We start from the raw sequence: 17,749 nt of genomic DNA on the forward strand, positions 1-17,749 counted from the left end.
CTGTATATATATATATATATATATATATGTGTGTGTGTGTGTGTGTGTATATATATATATATATATACACACACATGTGTGTGTATAGTTATTTATATAATTGTAATTGTATGGCACTTGATATTAACTGTGGAACTGCACCTGATTTTATAGGCCTCGAAAAAAACTGCTTGTTGGCTTATTTCAAGGTCTAAAACTTTGTATAATTTATTTGATAAATGTCTATGGACAAAATACATCAGGACCAATGGCCACTGCAAATGTGGGTAATCTCTATACAAGTACAACATTTATTTAAAATTCTTTAGTCAAATATAAAATTATGTCTGGGGAGTTTGGCACAGGGGGCAAAGCCTTGCCTGCTAAAACTCAATTGAGCTACAAAATGTACAATAAGATGATGTCTACAAATGCTAGTGGACAAAGTACTGTACCCTTATAATGACTGCGAGGCACTGAATTCAGTTTAGGTTAAGCACTTTACATATGCATCTACATCATAATTTTGATAATTTTTTTCTTGTTGGATCAAGATGTCATCAACTTCAATGCAGTTTAAGATTTCTGAGGTTAGAAGATAAGCAGTAAAATAAACAACATGCTGGGAAAATGGCTGAAGACAAGGAGAACGACCCTCTTCAACCCCTACCGATCAACGTAATAGAAACATCACAATGACTACCACAGAGAAAAAGCCTTTTCCCAACCGCATGATATAAACTGACATTTCCATCTGTTCAATGGTTCCTCAATGAAATAGAAATCAAACATGACATGAAAAATGAAAGGTCTGGAACACATGAGAGGATCCTGACAGTCTTTATCCTGGAGAACAGCTAAAAGTCACTCAGCATTTGTTTTGCTGTAATTTTAGGTTAGGTTCAGGTCATTTTTAAACTATTGGATGTGTATAAACTTGTGTGTCATGTACAGGTACTCACCAGGGTTGCCTTTTCTTCCACGTTTTCCTGGAGGACCTGTGAAAAGAGGGTAACGATGGGTGAATTGCATATATTTATGTATAATTTATGACTTTAGTCAATGACCACTACAGCTGTGGTCATACTAGAGAAATATCAGTGAAATTTCACATGCAAAAATAATCCATCTGTCTACTGTAAATAGTGTAGTGATGTATGAAGCACCATCCACACATTAGTCATTGTAAAACAAAGCAGCTTTCTGTATGACCAATTAAATTGTATATGTGATATAAACTCTTGTCTTTAGCAACAGGCTGTGCAGATATCACTGATCCCTTCCTCAATGTGAGAGGAACATATCCTTTTCCACAAGCTGGGCTGATCTGTTCTGGTGGAAACTTCCCCGGGAGTCTCCACCCCCAGATAAGAGAGGTGGGAAAAGACGCCTTGCGACAGACACAAGGAAAGACGATTTTTGCAGTCCCCTTCTGCAGCATAATAGTAGCCAAGAATGACATCATATAGGTTCAGCCAAACAAACACAAAAACTTCTCACAAAGTAAAGTAGCAGAAACAAGAGAAAATAGAGGAAGGCTGAATTTAGCAGATCCCAGAAAGCTTTGAAAAACGCTGAATTACATTTACGCATTTGGCAGTGCCATGCTCTACTGAACTACAGGAAAACACTACAAAAGTTTGTTTGCATTAGAATAATTTAACTACAATTGAAATACTAAATGGTTTGGATCAGGGGTGTCCAATCCTGCTCCTGGAGGGCCAAAGTCCTGCAGAGTTTAGCCTCAACCAGCTTCAACACACTTGCCTGGAAGTTGGGTCTGAAGATGGTTTAGATGCTTCAGATGCATTTAATTAAGGGTTGGAGCTAAACTCTGCATGTCAGTGGCCATCCAAGAACAGGTTTAGACACCCCTGGTATAGACAATATAAATTCGTAATTTAAGATGCCACCACTAGAACACAGTAAATAGCAGGATTATTTGCTTTGATCAATTTGAGATCATTTAATAAAAACATTTTTCATAATCAGAAGTTGCAGCCCTCCTAATGCTCCTTACTAGGAAGCAACAGCACTGAAGGTACATCTTCTTCAACACATTTTATTGCATACAGTACTTCAGAAAAACTAGAAACTATAGTGAACCAAAAGTGACCTTTGTTCACTTCGGCTGTAATTTTTTTGATGGTATGCATCAAATTGATCAAGGTAGTGGCAAGTGAAGTACGGCATTTATTGATTTGCCAAACAACTGGGTGTAATAAAGATGTTTTCCCTCAGACAACACTGTACACATTGTTCTTTTACTGAAATTAAATTATTCTATTGCACACAAGCTTTTATTTGTAGGAAAAATACATACTTCTACCCCAACCTTTGCAACAGGCTCGGTGTTAAAAGGTGATGCATATGACATTAATTTATAACTTTTATTACTCACATAAAACCTGATTATACTACAAAGTCTCAAAGTTTGCAACCATGTTGAGTACAATATTTGTCATCAAATCATGCAAAGTGTATTTGGTACTATTTAGCATTTGAGGGATTCACACAAAAAAATGGAAATGATGGTCTGTGTGAAAATATTTCATGAACAATGACTGACAGCCATAATGTCTGGTTTTGAATATGTGAGTGTCATATGGAAGACATTTTGCACACTCTGCTCTACGATCTGTGGTAATCTATACCAACACCCTTATAATGTCTCGCATAAACATCGGCTCCCCTCCACAGGGCATGAGCTGGGCGTGGGAGATTTATCACAGGGAAAAGCTGGGTCAGGCACTTTTTAGATTATGCATCTTTTATTGTTGAAATTACCCTTGCCAAATATGTTTGGAGGTAGAGTTCGCTTCCTGTTCTCCTAATTGAAACCACCATAATGCTTGTCAACAAGTTTACATTAAACTTAATGATGCCTGATGGCTTTTCCAAAAGCCTGTCTGTTAAGCCCTTTTGATAATATGAATATCTCTACAAATCCGCTGGTTCATCCTCTAACCTCCAGCTCGCTCCTCTCACTTCAGTCACATACACAAACTAATGTCTGTGTGACAATCACAAAGGCCCTATGTTAGCACTTTGCAGAAGTGTACTGTATATCTAAGCAATTACACACGCAAGAACGCTGCTGTTCCAAATCAATACCAACAGCATTATTAGAAGTATGATAGCTTTCATAAAACATTTCAACAAACAAAAAAAATCGAGAAACATTTTAGACACAAATATTGTCACTTTGTCAGTTTTTGCTTCGCCAACGAAAGTAGGCTAGTCCAAACAAATCCAAAGCAGAATCTCTCATTGGTTGAGTATATGACTCAAACACTGTGTCCGAAATTGCCCTCTATACTCTTAGTGCACTAGGGCACAATATCAATTACACACATTCCATTCCACAATGTACCTCAAAGTGCATTCACGCCATGTTGTAATTATCATAATAACGAGATTCCAACTTGTAAAAGGCGTTCATATCCTTGTAGAATCATAATTACACCTGATAAACTGGGAATTATCTTGAGAGCTACAATTTGTATCACCTGACTGCTGCAGTGTCAGCCTATTTGGCGTTAATAGTGTTGCCATAGAAAAGCATAATTCCAAGTCCAAGGACATGAACAGCACAGAGTAGAACGTCACGTGATTTGACATCACATTTCCAAATTATGGTAAGTACAACATGGCGTGGATGCAGCATCAATAACACGTGTACAACGATGTACACTTAACAACTATCCACTAGTGAATACTCATTCATTGTCAGCGTTGTGTCAAATCAATTCTGCGTCTCGCCGGAAGATGGCATCCCCAGCACCTCCATGTTTTCATTCACGCATTTGGTAAACTATATTAGTGGGCGTATAGGGGCCAGGATTGTCAACACATCCAAATACTTGCTCATAAAGATGGTCTCTTGTTTCTTAATGCTCATAAAGACGAAGATGGTTTTTCGTTCCTTGTTTTTTAATGATTGGTTGAGTGCATAATTAAAGGACTCGCTCATGAAGGTGTTTTTTTCTAAATGAATCAGTGTTTCTGAAGGAATCATTAACTCAAAGACAGACACTGATCTCCACCTACTGGCATAACAATATAAAACTACAGACAAAGTGCAAAAATGACTACCTAATGCAAAGAATCATAGTATAAAGACAAATCTGTTTCATTAAGTGCAATATAAATGAACCTGAATCAGATCTTCAATATCCGTATTTAACTATGGATCTCATCAAAGTCACACACAAAGCATTTGGGTCATTCACATATTCTGGCTACAGCCAGTAACTTTAAATGCAGCAAGTTCATGAAATCCGGCACGTTCATGCAAGACATTTCCTTCGTGAATGCTTTGAGACCAACATGAGTGTACATAAAAAGGAACCAGCCCTCGATAACATTTACACCTAGCTTTCAAAAAGACTTGACGTTAATTAATTCCTTAACACTTTGATTGCAAAGTATTGTCAGGTGCTTGGAAAAGGGCTTCGGCCCTCCATCAGTGTTGTATTAGGAGCGACCTGAGAGTGTGTAATTAAGGGGGTCTTTTATTCTGAATTCCTTGGGCATTAATTGAACAGGTGTTATATGTTAAGACGTTAATTTTTAACACCAGAGAACAGGCTCATTTGGCAGTAAGGGTGTGAAAAGAGGGAGGAAAAGCCGTTATTGGCCCCTCGTTATCCACCCACCCACCCAAGATCAAATTCAGACCAGACTGAGATGAAGACGGCTGATCCACATCTTAAGATATCAAGGTTCCGCTGCAGACCACTGCCGCCAACACCAACCAATAGTCTCAACTGCTACAATAGTTCATTCTGTTCATTCTCTCCTTGAACCACAGATGTTCTTTAACACCTTAATATGAAACAATTTTTCTTGGTTACACTAAAAACAGAAAATTTACAGAAGATGTACATGCTGTGAACAGTGTATATACGCCTACTAGGCAATGAAACATTTGTGAGAGTACGCTCATGGTAGCATAGTGGTAGTACACTTTTCCAAACATGCTATTCTTGATCTGCTGGAAATAAAGATCACAGCATCTGATTCAAAAAGCATATTGTTAAAAAAAAAAAAGTTAAACAAAGATCAAAGACTAGGATGAAAACCATGACTAAATTAACCCGTTAGGCCTATCTGAAAAGAATAGAAGACTCAAGATTTATACAACAGTGATGGCAGATGTTCAAAGCACCTACCTACCAGGACTAATATGCATCACTTTCATAAGATCTGCCAGTTGGAATATATAGGGCAGGGGTTTCCAAACCTGTTCCTGGAGGGCCAATGTCCTGCAGAGTTTAGCTCCAACCAGCTCTAACACACTTGCCTAGAAGTTTGAAGATCTGGATTAGTTGGTTCAGGTGTGTTTATGGTTGGAGCTAAAGTCTGCAGGACAGTGGCCCTCCAGGAACAGGTCTGGACACCCCTGATCTAGGGTGTATTTCTATTATGTAGTAGTATGATGTCTTTAAAAGCTTCATGACATGAAATAGTGAGCATGGTTTGGCTGTGAATTGGAAATACTACCTTAGATGGCCAACAAAGAACTCAGGAATCTGCAATGCTTTTAAATTTCTCAAATAATTTTAAAGAAACGACTAGTTACACACTGAATTAAATTTGAATTTTGAAGTAGAAAGAAAGAAATAGTTTATCTTTTAGTTTGTAGTTTTATATAATGTTTTTCATTGGAATATTAGTCAATGTGCATGCCTCATTCATTAATCACCAATACTTTTTACAAATTTCACAGAATTCAAAAAATCTACTTAAATTTTATTTAATCTTAAAACATCCTGCATTACATCCTCCATTTCCTCTTTCAAATAATGTTCTTTAAAAGTTATCCTTCTGACAAACTTGACCAGATGGTTTGATCTTTCAGTTGATTCTTTATCAGCATGTCATTATGTTTAAACTTACAATGGTCTTATCAAGCTCAGTATACTACGTGAAAAAAAAACAGTAATATAAAAATGTTGGTTTTGGCACCAAGCAAAAATACTGTGATTGTGGTGCATTAGCTAAGGCTGTTTTGATGTATTTGTAAATGATCTTCAAACATTTAACCCCATGTTGAACCCCTGTATCCCAGTGATCGGTGTATCTCTCTCCTTGGAAGAGCTTTAGTGCAGATATCTGTCTCCACGGGCCTCTTTTCCTGCTACTGTCTACAGACATCTCTCACGATAGATAAAAGACAATAAATCAAGTCTCTGCCTAGACTCTTATTTATGGGGGTTATAAATGGAAATCAAATGCTCAGACGTTTTGCATGGAGCACGTTCTAGAGAAACCAGTATAACAAAACAGCCATGGTCCTGATTTTGATTTAATATGATCCATATAAGCTATTCAGCTGCAGTTACACGTGGTTAAAGAACTGCAACAATGAATCAGTCAATTGATTATAGCTTGCAGTCTTTCCTGAACTCCTCTTAAGAACATATGAAAAAACAAACCGCAGAACAGACGAACTGATGCTTTTAAACAACTTTAAGCAAATCTAACCAAGCACAGTTAGGTTCACACCTAGATTTTTTTCATGTTATGAAGAAAATGTCAGCTTCACTTGCCTGTGAACAACTCACAGCTGTGGCGCCTTAAGTGACACCTAAACTCTTTTGAGGGTTTTTCAGTCAAAAGAACCCAAGTGTCTGGCTTGTACTATCTTTCAGTGCAAGTCTTCGGGTTTTTATTTTCTTATTTTGTTTGTCTTGTAAACGTTTGAATACTAGCACAAGTCTACAGTCTTCAGCAACTGATGTAAAACTCAGGAGAAAAAAACCTCCATATCAATTTGCTTTCCAAAAACCGCAATTATTTGTATTGAAGCAGTTTATCATAAAAACTGGATGCAGGTCAGCTGAAATGGCCCCCTTATCCTTCACAGCTGTCTCTAACAATAGCTGTCTCAGTTAAACCCAGAAAGACTGCAGGGCAGAATATCCAAGTACAGAAAAACACACTGCTGATCTCTCCCTCGGATGACTTCGAAAAGCAGCGTGCTTTTATTCTCTGCTCATTTTTTTAAATAACTGATGCGGTTGGAAGGAGTCCGGGCCGCTATAATCGTATCATAATCGTTAGCGTATGGCCTCAAGAGGTGAGCGGCACACCGTTTTACAGCCTGATCTTTTGAGTCACGTTTTGCTAGAAAATTCTAATGACAGGTTAGAACACACAACCTGTCTTATTCTGTGTAAGAAGATGTTTGCTTTGCATCTCACAGACAGAATATGACGTTTAGTATAAAATAATCATCCACAGACAGGATCATACCACAAAACCTGCTTCAATATTCACAAGTCTGGTCTTACTTTGCTACTAATAATGTAACCTGAGTGTCAAAGTAAATAGTAATGTGTACGGCACGCACTGAAATGTGTCAGTTCCTGGCACAGAGTCTATTTATAATACATTGCCAAAATAGCACAATGGTATCTGTATTACAGAATACATTATGTTTGGCTATAATAACTGATTTGGACCGAGGTTGGATTCAAATTAAGGCACTTTATGGCATTGGATTGGAATAAACAGCTCATTTGAGCTGATGAGCGACAGGATTTGATTTTGACACCCCGGTGTTTCACTTCAAAGAGCCCCTGCAAAGGTTAAACTGGAAGGTATGAGCGGTTCTGGGTTTACAGTCAATGTTCTTGATTTAGTGACCATAAAGCTCTGATGGGGTGAAAACTCCATTATGAAACTCAAACATAATGAATCAAGAGAGAACTACAATATAAGGAAAACAAGCCTGAGATCAACAGGTGAACTGATGTACAATATATAATCAAATAGATTGCATTGGAAAGAGGTTTAAGTCAGTGCACATAGAATTGATTGTGTTTTGTTATTTAGATTCAAACCAAAGGACGTAATAATTAGACTTCTGAGAAAAGCATGACCTAGACCTTTCAGAAAATTATATTTAATATCCCTTTATTAAAACAACCCATGACAGCATTGTTATTCTTTGAGATCATTTAAATCAAAGGCATATTTTTTGGTCTTTTATGGAATGTGCAGGTTAGCTTTTGTATAGTAGGTGTATCCACAGCTGTGGGGTTTACAATTAGAGAATAAGCCAATTTTCTCCTTATTAAGGTCACATTTCCTGGAAAGTCTGATAAGTCATTATGCATCAAATTATATTTCATAAGTTCACTAATGAAACTCCAGGGCTTTTTTGGCTTGCAGTTTTTGGCTTAAAATCTGAAGGCATCAAAACAAGTTGTCAAATAAAATGAGATATAAGCGAAGGAGAATAGATTGATCATTTTCTCCCCTTTTTCTTCCATGAGACAGAGGATCATACCCTTAAATAAAATACGAACGGCACCTCTTTTGTTGAGCATGATATCATGAAAAGCGCACCTATGATGAACGAGCTGAGCTTGGCCAAATGTTCTCATAAATTTATATAGACACACATACGGGAGGCAAATCCATTGAGTTTATATATGGAGTAATAATATTTACCTCTGACCTCTCCTGTCACTAATGAGTTCATTAATGAGGGAATCAATGAATGTTAACACACCATTAACATTTATGCATTTGGCAGACGTTTTTATCCGAAGCAACTTGTATTGCAATTCATTTTATCAGTTCATGTGTTCCCTGGGAATTGAACCCATGACTTTAGCATTGCTAGTGCTGTGTTTTGTAGCATTACTTCAGCCCTAGCAACACCATGGTTTGATTCTCTGTAAATTTGTAAACTGATAAAAACTGATAAAGGGATATATCTTAAAGGGGTCATATGATGTTGCTAAAAAGAACATTATTTTGTGTATTTGGTGTAATGAAATGTGTTTATGTGGTTTAAGGTTCAAAAAACATTATTTTTCACATACTGTACATTATTGTTTCTCCTCTATGCCCCACCTTTCTGATACGTGTAGATCTTGTAACACTCCAAAGAGAAAGGAAAACTTGAAATCGCATCATATGACCCTTTTAAATGAAATGGAAGTTGTTTTGTATAAAAGCATCTGCCAAAAGAATAAATGTTTGAGTTACAGGAATAAAACAAAAATATCATTCCATCATGTCTTATACTAAGCAGTATCCCTTTAAAAATGAGATGCAATTCATCGAGGGGCCAACACCAGTCAGCACATAAAGATGGTTAGTCTCTGATACCAGGGGCAACTGCATGCTGGTACCCCAGACTCCCACCTGATTTATCTGTTCATTATCATAAGGACCCCTTTTTCTTTGACTACCCTGTAAATCTCCCACAGTTCTCTGCTTCTTCTTAACAGTTCAGACCCCTGCAGCATGACACAGTAAAGACACTGAACACGATATCATATAGCCGTTATCTTACCAATCGTTTCTGCTACTCCATAAAGGCTGAATTCTTTTTTTTTTTTAAACAGCTTTAATGGCACAAGAAACGGGAAATAACAGAGACAAGGAAATGCAGGGACAGCGTTTGTATTTACTAACGTGGTTCATGAGTTCCTTGGAGGCGGCTTGCTATTCTGAAAATAATGCTATTGTATATAAGAAAGCCTCTAGTGAAGGGAAAATGCACACCAGTTGTGAAAACATTCCCTCTGTTCATTATGCTGGCCACCGGCCGAAAGACTCTCCTGCAACCCTGGGTTCAAAGCATGGAGAGAAAGAGAGAAAGGACGACAACAGGCCACTGCTCACCTAAACCAGTGAGCCCCAACCAGAGGTACTAGCAGGTTACTGGGAGTATTTGGATAGAATATGAATTTGCTTTAACCAATATATTTTTATTATTATAAAAAATCTAAAAATGTATTTAATTTACAACCCCAACCCCCCAAAAAAGTTGGGACATTTTGTAAAATGCAGCGAAATCAAGAATCATGTGATTTGTTAATACCCTTTGACTTTTATTTAATTGACAAAAGTACAAAGAAAAGATTTCCAAAAATCACAAAGAATTGAGGTCTTTCACCAGCTAATCTTGAGAAAAGATTCAGGGAATCCAGAGAAATCTCAGTCTGTGTAGGGCAAGGCAGGAAACCTCAGCTGAATGTGCATGACCTTTGAGCTCTCAGATGACACTGCATAAGAAACCATCAAGCTGCGGTGTTAAATATAGCCACATGTGCTCAGGAGTTCTTCAGAAACCAGCTGTCATTTACCACAGTCTGCCGCTGCATTAAGAAATGCAACTTGAATTGTTATGCTAGGAGAAAGCTATACAGTCAAACCGAAATGTATTCAGACACCTTCAACATTTCTCACATTATCATAAAATATGACAAGGAACTGTACGGTCTGTACAGTACAGTACAGTAGTCATATGGCACAGTGTGGACATTTACTGCATTGACAGTAAACGCTGTTCTAGCACAAAACCTTATGGCCATGTCATACCTTCATCACACCTTTTCATAACACACTGGATAAATACTTTTACAAACATTATTGATTTTATGTGAGATATGCAAGTTAGGTTATGTAAGTGTATTTTCTAACATGACAGTTATTGCCTGTATTACTGTAATTATTTCAGCAACAAAGGTGATTTGAAACATGAATCTTGCATTGTTTGCTCTTGAATTAACTGATTGTTAAAAGTACTAAATTGAAAGAAGATCATATACTGTTGTGTTTTGGTGATTAATTCAAATTTTCTCAATACATATCACAATGATCTTATGATTATGTGGAATGAAAATATGCGCAAATACAATTAAATCATGAGATCAGGCTTTGAAAGAATGACTAGTGGTGTTACAAGTGTGTTCAGTTTAAAGTTTTGTACTAAGAGTTTTGAAAATGTACACCTTACTTGTGAAAATAGTACCAAACCAATTTTTTTTAAAACTGTAAACTGTGTCAGAATTAATTAATCTTGATAATGTCAGATAACTTTGATAGAAAGGTATGTAATGAATTAGGTTAAATAGCTGTCAGCTGTTAAATGTAAGTACACAATTAGATAATACCAATTTAGGTAAACCAAATACCAAGCAATGTTTAATTTTGTTCAGTCTGTGGTGTAAAAAGGTTGCATTAGCAATTAAAGAAAAAAAAAACAGGTCAGGTCAAAGTGTCTGAATAATTTTTGGTCCCAAATTTTTATCTTAATATTTTAATTTTACTGGTAGTCCACTGTATGAAGAATTTTTGCATATAATATGTCACAGTTGACTTTATTTTGCTATCCTCACTTACATAAATGAACTATAGTGTCCTGCACCCATTATATCTGGTGTCTGAATCATTTTTGGTTTGACTGTACATCAGTTCTATGCAGTGATGCCGCCAGGTTCTCTGGGCCAGAGCTCATCTCAGATAGTCAAAAAGACAGTGGAAATGTATACTGTGGTCAGATGAGTCCATGTTTCAGTTTGTTCTTGGGAAAACCAGACATAAAATTCCCAGTCCCAGAGACCAAAGGGACCATACAGACTTTCACCAGCGACAGATGCAAAAGCAAACGTGACATGGTATGGGTGTGCAGCAGAGCAAACGGCATGGGTAACTGGCATATGTGCGAAGGTACCATTGACATGGAGGCTTATATTGGGATTGTACAGAGACATATACTGCCATCAACATGACGTCTTTCATGGGAAGTCCATGGTTATTAGATCAAGACAATGCCGGGTCTCAATTTGAATGTGCTACAACAGTGTGGTTTTGTAGACACGTGGATGTGACTGACTAGCCAGCAGATCTGTCTCCTATTGAAAATCTATGGCCCATCATGAAAAGGAGAATCAGATCATAATGACTACAGACTGATGAGCAGCTGAAATCTTGTATCAAAAAAAATTGCATGCACTAACTTTAACAATTAGTGTCCTCAATTCTCAAATTTAAATTTTAAATTGAATTAAATTAGAATTAAACATTGTAATTAATAGGACAGTTGCTGTGACTGAGTGTTAACATGCCTCTGTCCCAGCTTTTTTGGAGTTGGTCAGTGAATTAAATAAAGGTTAAAGAGAATTAACAAATCACAGATTCTTTATTTTTTATTTATTTTTATTTTTTTGGAATTGGGGTTGCAATTATATTTATACTAAGCTAAAAAAATTAATATACATGATACTTATAGTAATAAATAAAAATGTATTTCTACATTTAGACATTTGTCATCTAATGCACACTTACATGAATCTTTGATTACACTTTATTTTAAGGTATCCTTGTTACAGTGTAATTATACATTTAAGTACTGAGTAATATTAATTAACTACATGTACTTACTATATGGTTAGGGTTAGGATTAGGGTTTGGCTTAGGTTTACTTGCATGCCATTATGCATAATTTATTGTTATTGTAATAGTATGTGCATGTAACGTGTAACAAGAACACCTTAAAATAAAGTGTTAAAGAATCTTTATTTAACTAATAATTTTGCAGTACTGTCATATTTAATATTTAGCATCAATCAAAAATGTATCATCTTATCATTATGAGTAGAATTTTAATATTGTTGCACCCCTTATTATGACTTAATTGCAGAGCCGATCCTCCCTGTACGCAAAACATGAAACACCAGGGGGCCCCCTTGCTCTCAAAGATGATTCATTTTAGTTTCGTTTTTGAATGTGGCCAGCGGTTATGAAAACCGCTTATGTCATTTATTTTAATGCGGTGCGCTGTCGCCCTTTCTACGTAAAAATCAGTCAAATCATGTAACGTGAATGTCATACAGTGTCTTACTCGAGACAAAAAAAAAACGAGTTGAAAGCGTACCGAGCCGTGGAAGAGACACCGTTTCTCAAGCGGACAAAGGCGTTTCATTCATTCATAACTCGTCATTCATAACTTTGCTGCTGTACCATGAGCAGGCGCAATGATATTTCGCAGCGCCTGAAAATAGTCCCAGCTGGGTAACTTCCAATAAGCCTATTTTCAGGCGCTGCGTAATATCATTGCGCCTGCTGCATCCATGGTACGGCAGCAAAGTTCCTTGATTATTACACCGGAATGAGAGTATAGTTCCTAGCCATATCGGCCTAGAAAATCACAACTTTTCATTTTCCGTCGGTCTTAGTACATGATGTAACTACAGAAGAGTCAAGTTTTAAATAGGAAAAATATAGAAACTCTTTGGTCATTTTTGAGCAAGATGCTAACGGTCTAATCAGATTCAATGATCTATGCTAAGCTACAGCTAAAAGTGCTACCGCCAGACCCGGAGATCGGCTGAATGGATTCGAAAACGGTAAAACTCAACTGTTTAACTCTAGGGGAGTTGGAAAATGAGCCTATTTTCAAAAATAGTGGAGTGCTCCTTTAAGGTCTTTAATGCAAAAGAAGCACAAAAGAAGATATTTTTAAGAAAGTTTTTTGACTATTTTTGTCGATACACTACAGTTTTTGTTTAAACTTTGGATTTGACCTTGTAAATGTTTTGTTTTTTTTTCCACTTTAATAAACCACCTAATGGGATTCACTTAACCGCTGTCCAGCTCATTCAAAATTATTTCCTCTGACCGCTGGGTCATCGCTACAGGGTCCAAAACAACAATGGACTCCAATAATTTTTATTGTATGGGGAGAACAAAAAACTCTGAATAACTTCTTTTGTGTTATCCAGGCGACATGAGGTTGAGTTCATGATGGCAGAAGTTTTACTTACTACTTTACTTTACTTACTTTACTTTAATGCTAACTGATAGGCCTGTGGGGGTCTGCGTGTATCCTCCTGACCTCTAGAGAAGACATACGCTGTGCATATGTAGACAGACTGGGGGAGATCTCCAGGTTGGGAGGTTCCAGATGGCTCCAGATATGGCGACCTGGTGTTTTCACAGGCTGTAAACAGCACTCCCATTGGACGGCCCCAGAGTCTGAGACATTTCTGTCACCCAGCTGAACAGACACAGCTAACGCTGATATGAAAGCTGCCCACAGGGGATCTCAGCAGGTAGGGTGTCATTGTTTAGAAGAGCGAAGACGGTGGAGAATGAGCCGGTGAAGACAGATCTCTGGCCCACGGAGGAAAATTAAAGCTGCATATCCTGTTTCTGTGGTCTTCTGGTTTAGCACCCCTAGAGTTCTAGACAATATCGAGACTCCATGCGATACATGTCATGTAAATACTCCTTCTTTTGTGGATTGTTTCAAGTGGACACATGTAGATATACAGTACAGAAGAAGGTTATAGTATACGGCTTCTTGTGTGTTTGATGCATGCAGGGACGTGAATGCGCACACATAAATATCTTATGTGATGTGTGCATATGTTTTGTGTTTTCAAAGACTGTCCTTAAGAGGTCAAAAGAACCCAAGTGCTCATAACTTTGAGAATAATACCCGCTGACAGCTCAATAATTCTTCCCCTTCCATTAGGAATGAAAGATTGTTATTGTTATGCCACTATAAAGAGGTTTGTATATGACAACGCTATAAATCTTAAAATGAAGATGAAGCAACAGGAGGAAGAAAGGCTATAAAGGAAACATAAACATTTGAGCAACATATGAAATAATAGAGAAGTCAGCAGAAATAGATCATTTACTCACCGTCATGTCGTTTCAAACCTGTATGACTTTTTTCTTTAGAATTATATTTACATTAAGCTGCATTATTACATAATTATTAAAAATGATTCTGAATAAAAGATTAGCTTTGAAGTCATAAAACACTCATTTAAAGTTAATCTTTAAAACCTTGTTAAACAATCTTTAGTGAAATGAATATCAATTTTATAAAAACTGTACATTTTAATGTTATATCTATATTCACTTCTAACATTTAAAACAATTGGTTTTAGTTTTAAGTGTTTATATTTCATTTATTTACACAAAATAGTAGGCCTATACAATTTTTATATCTGCCATTTATCAGTTATCAGCCATAACATTATCAGTTATAATATTGTTGCATCCCTAATTACAAACCTAACTGTATTTAAGAGTATTGCAGATAACTGTATTCATTTAAGGATATTTAATCTTTTTCTTAAACCTAAAATCAATTCACATCATTTACGCTGACCTGTTTTTAATAAGACACAGTTTGTGATTCATCTCTGTTTTCAGAACATTTTGTTCAAGCAACTCAAACAGTAAGTGAGAGCAACCTTCTATTAGTCAACAGTAAAACCGCCACTTTCAATAGAAGTGCTCTGATTCTCTTCTCCTGTGCTTGGCCATGTATCGCAGCATGTTTCCTTTGGCACCACAGAACACGGTTAAGTTTGGAAGCGCATCATTATAGTATTAGCGAAAAATTTGATATGTATGAGTTACTCAGTTAATAAAGGTATGTGGTGCTGGCATCTTTCCTGGCATTTCATATCTACTGTATACTCAAAAGGATCCTGGGACTGATATTGAACTGCAGATTTGATCTGGACTGAAAAAGAGGATTTTTTTCAAAGGGAAATTTAGGAAAGACAAAAAGAAGTCTCTTATCCTCACCAAGGCTGTAATTATGTCAATACAATTTTTTTAGGATTTTGAAATATTGTTACAATTTAAAATAATTGTTTTCTATTTTATTTAAAATGTCATTTAATCCTGTGATGGCAAAGCAATTACTCCAGTCTTCAATGTCACATTATCCTTCAGAAATCAAAGTGTGATACTTTATAAGGATTCTTTATTAAAATAAATAAATAAAATAAAATTAAATTAAATCTTAAACATTTTTACTGACCTCAAACTTTTGAATGGTATTTATTCAACTTTTGTAACTCACACTGCCTCAATCAGATAAATGTAATTGAGTATGATTTACCATTTTAATGGAAGGGGGGAAATTGATGACATGTAATTGTGGGCAGTTATGTACTGATATATGTCTGGTGTCAGAATGCTGCAGAACTGTCTTATTTTAAACAAATGGTCTTGAGTTTTTGAGTACTGAAATGAACCATTTTCAGTGAACAATGCAATCTTTCATCTAAAAGAAGATCAATGAAAACTTGATTCCTCGTGGTATGACCCCTTTAAGTGAGGTCATATGGATGGAAAGCCCACAAATCTACTGACATAACATACGAAACTGTGAAAAGGCCTTTTTTTTTTAGGTAGAGGCTTTACGTAAAAAGACTGAAGTATTTCAGGATTCACACAAGCTGCCAAGACACATCAAAATGCACCATCACGTCTTGTGGAGAAAATGACGACATACAGTAAATAGTGTGATGTTTTCTGTAAAGCAGTACTATACAGGAAATTTGCTATATACCACAACAACGTTTTCTTTGGAATAGCTATTACCTCTTTTCTTCTCTTTCTCGCTCTCTTTCTTGTGCACACAAACACAAATACAGCAGTGGAAAAATATGTCTGACCATATGCAAACTAGATCTGGGATGAGTTGTCCACAGATTCCAAGACGGCCATCTGATCTTCCTGTCTCCTTCAGACACCCCGCTAAGAAATGACAGGCTTTATAATTCAACAACAAATACTGAACGCCCCATTAAAGGCCCGAGCATTTTCTCCATCTTCTGATTTATTTGGATCTCTGACATCCAGCAAAGCATGAATGAAGCCACATAATGAAGTTTTAGAGGTATGTTTATCTTTCTGAACAATGCCATCCATTGTCTCCTCAAAGACATACTTGAGAATACTGCATATAATTGTGAAGTATGTTTTCGTCTATGTGCACATAATTGATTTCATTCCTCCGTGGTTCCAGATGGGGGACAATAGGGTTTGCACCTATCATGTGATCGCATCAAACTGTTAGTCTCTGGAGAAATGATGGGCTGTAAAGTTGACTGCTTCATCTGACTGAAGGGTTTAGAGCGACTGGGATATTTCCATGCATATCAAAAGAATACAGTCCATGTGCACTGATGACATCAGAGTGAGGCAGATGAAGCCAGCCTGATATTATGAGGAAAATGCTTTTGAAACCATAACAGGCCTTGAACTGCCTGTCGATGGCTGTGGCATCAACATATTTTAGCAACAGCGTTGCTATGAAGAGGCCCCTGCAAAAGGGATGTTTTCTGGACTCCAGATGGACCAACAAAATATGCAATACAAACACTGAAGCAGAAATTACACACATTCGAGTTACGTGAACAGGATCTTATTGCTGCAGTTTATGCTATCAATCTTACCACTGGTTTATTTTTAACTGCATAATTGCAGAACCTAAAATATACACCCTGAGAGCTCAGAGTGGTAGCCGTGCATATGTGAAATGATTCATCCACCTGTTATGGTGTAGGTATGACAGACCAGCGCAAAGAGAACAAACATCTGAATTATTCAGAGGACCACAGTGCTCGGTGTTGTAGATATGCAATCTGTGTCCCTCAGTAAGCACTACTAGCAAACAAATGCTTACATTTCACATGAGAAAGAAGTGTTGTAATGGGTGTGATTTTGGCATTCAGTCACTCCCAGTCATTCCATTTTTGACATACAACAATAGTTCATAGTGGCCAGAGGCTGTCAAGTCCCAAAAAGAACCACAAAAGTAGTCCATATGTCTTGTGCTTACAGAATTTAAAGGCTTTTATAGCAATATGATAGCTGTGTGTCAGAGGCTAACTGAAAATTATTACAATTGCCCTATCCTGTGGCCCAAATTTACATCTAGAATAAAAATGTTAGGCTGCTACACAATAAGAATTCATGCTTTTTGGCATCAGTGATTTTTGAACAGATAGGAAGATTATTAGTGAATAATTTTAATTCCGACACATAAATGTGTTCTGGAAAGGATGTACAAATTTTGTGCCTAAGATGGCGTTAGCGGTCCAATAGACCTTCATTGGTTTCCATGCAACTTGACAAAAATCAACTGTTTGAAAAACACTAAAGAGTTAGTTAAAAAATATAAAATCTTTCTTGTATCTTGTCA

General features: G+C 36.8%; 1 protein-coding gene across 1 annotated transcript in view; it reads right to left on the bottom strand.

The window, feature by feature from the left end:
- The window catches only part of LOC107673834 (collagen alpha-1(XXIII) chain-like), a 123,221-nt gene that overhangs the window by 61,238 nt on the left and 44,234 nt on the right, over positions 1 to 17,749 (bottom strand). Inside the window, exon 3 of the mRNA XM_016467646.1 lies at positions 942 to 977. Coding sequence (XP_016323132.1) covers positions 942 to 977 — 36 coding nt within the window. The remainder of the gene's footprint in view (positions 1 to 941; positions 978 to 17,749) is intronic.

This window comes from Sinocyclocheilus anshuiensis, unplaced genomic scaffold, assembly GCF_001515605.1.
Source record: "Sinocyclocheilus anshuiensis isolate Anshui unplaced genomic scaffold, SAMN03320099.WGS_v1.1 scaffold700, whole genome shotgun sequence".
Taxonomy (NCBI): domain Eukaryota; kingdom Metazoa; phylum Chordata; class Actinopteri; order Cypriniformes; family Cyprinidae; genus Sinocyclocheilus; species Sinocyclocheilus anshuiensis.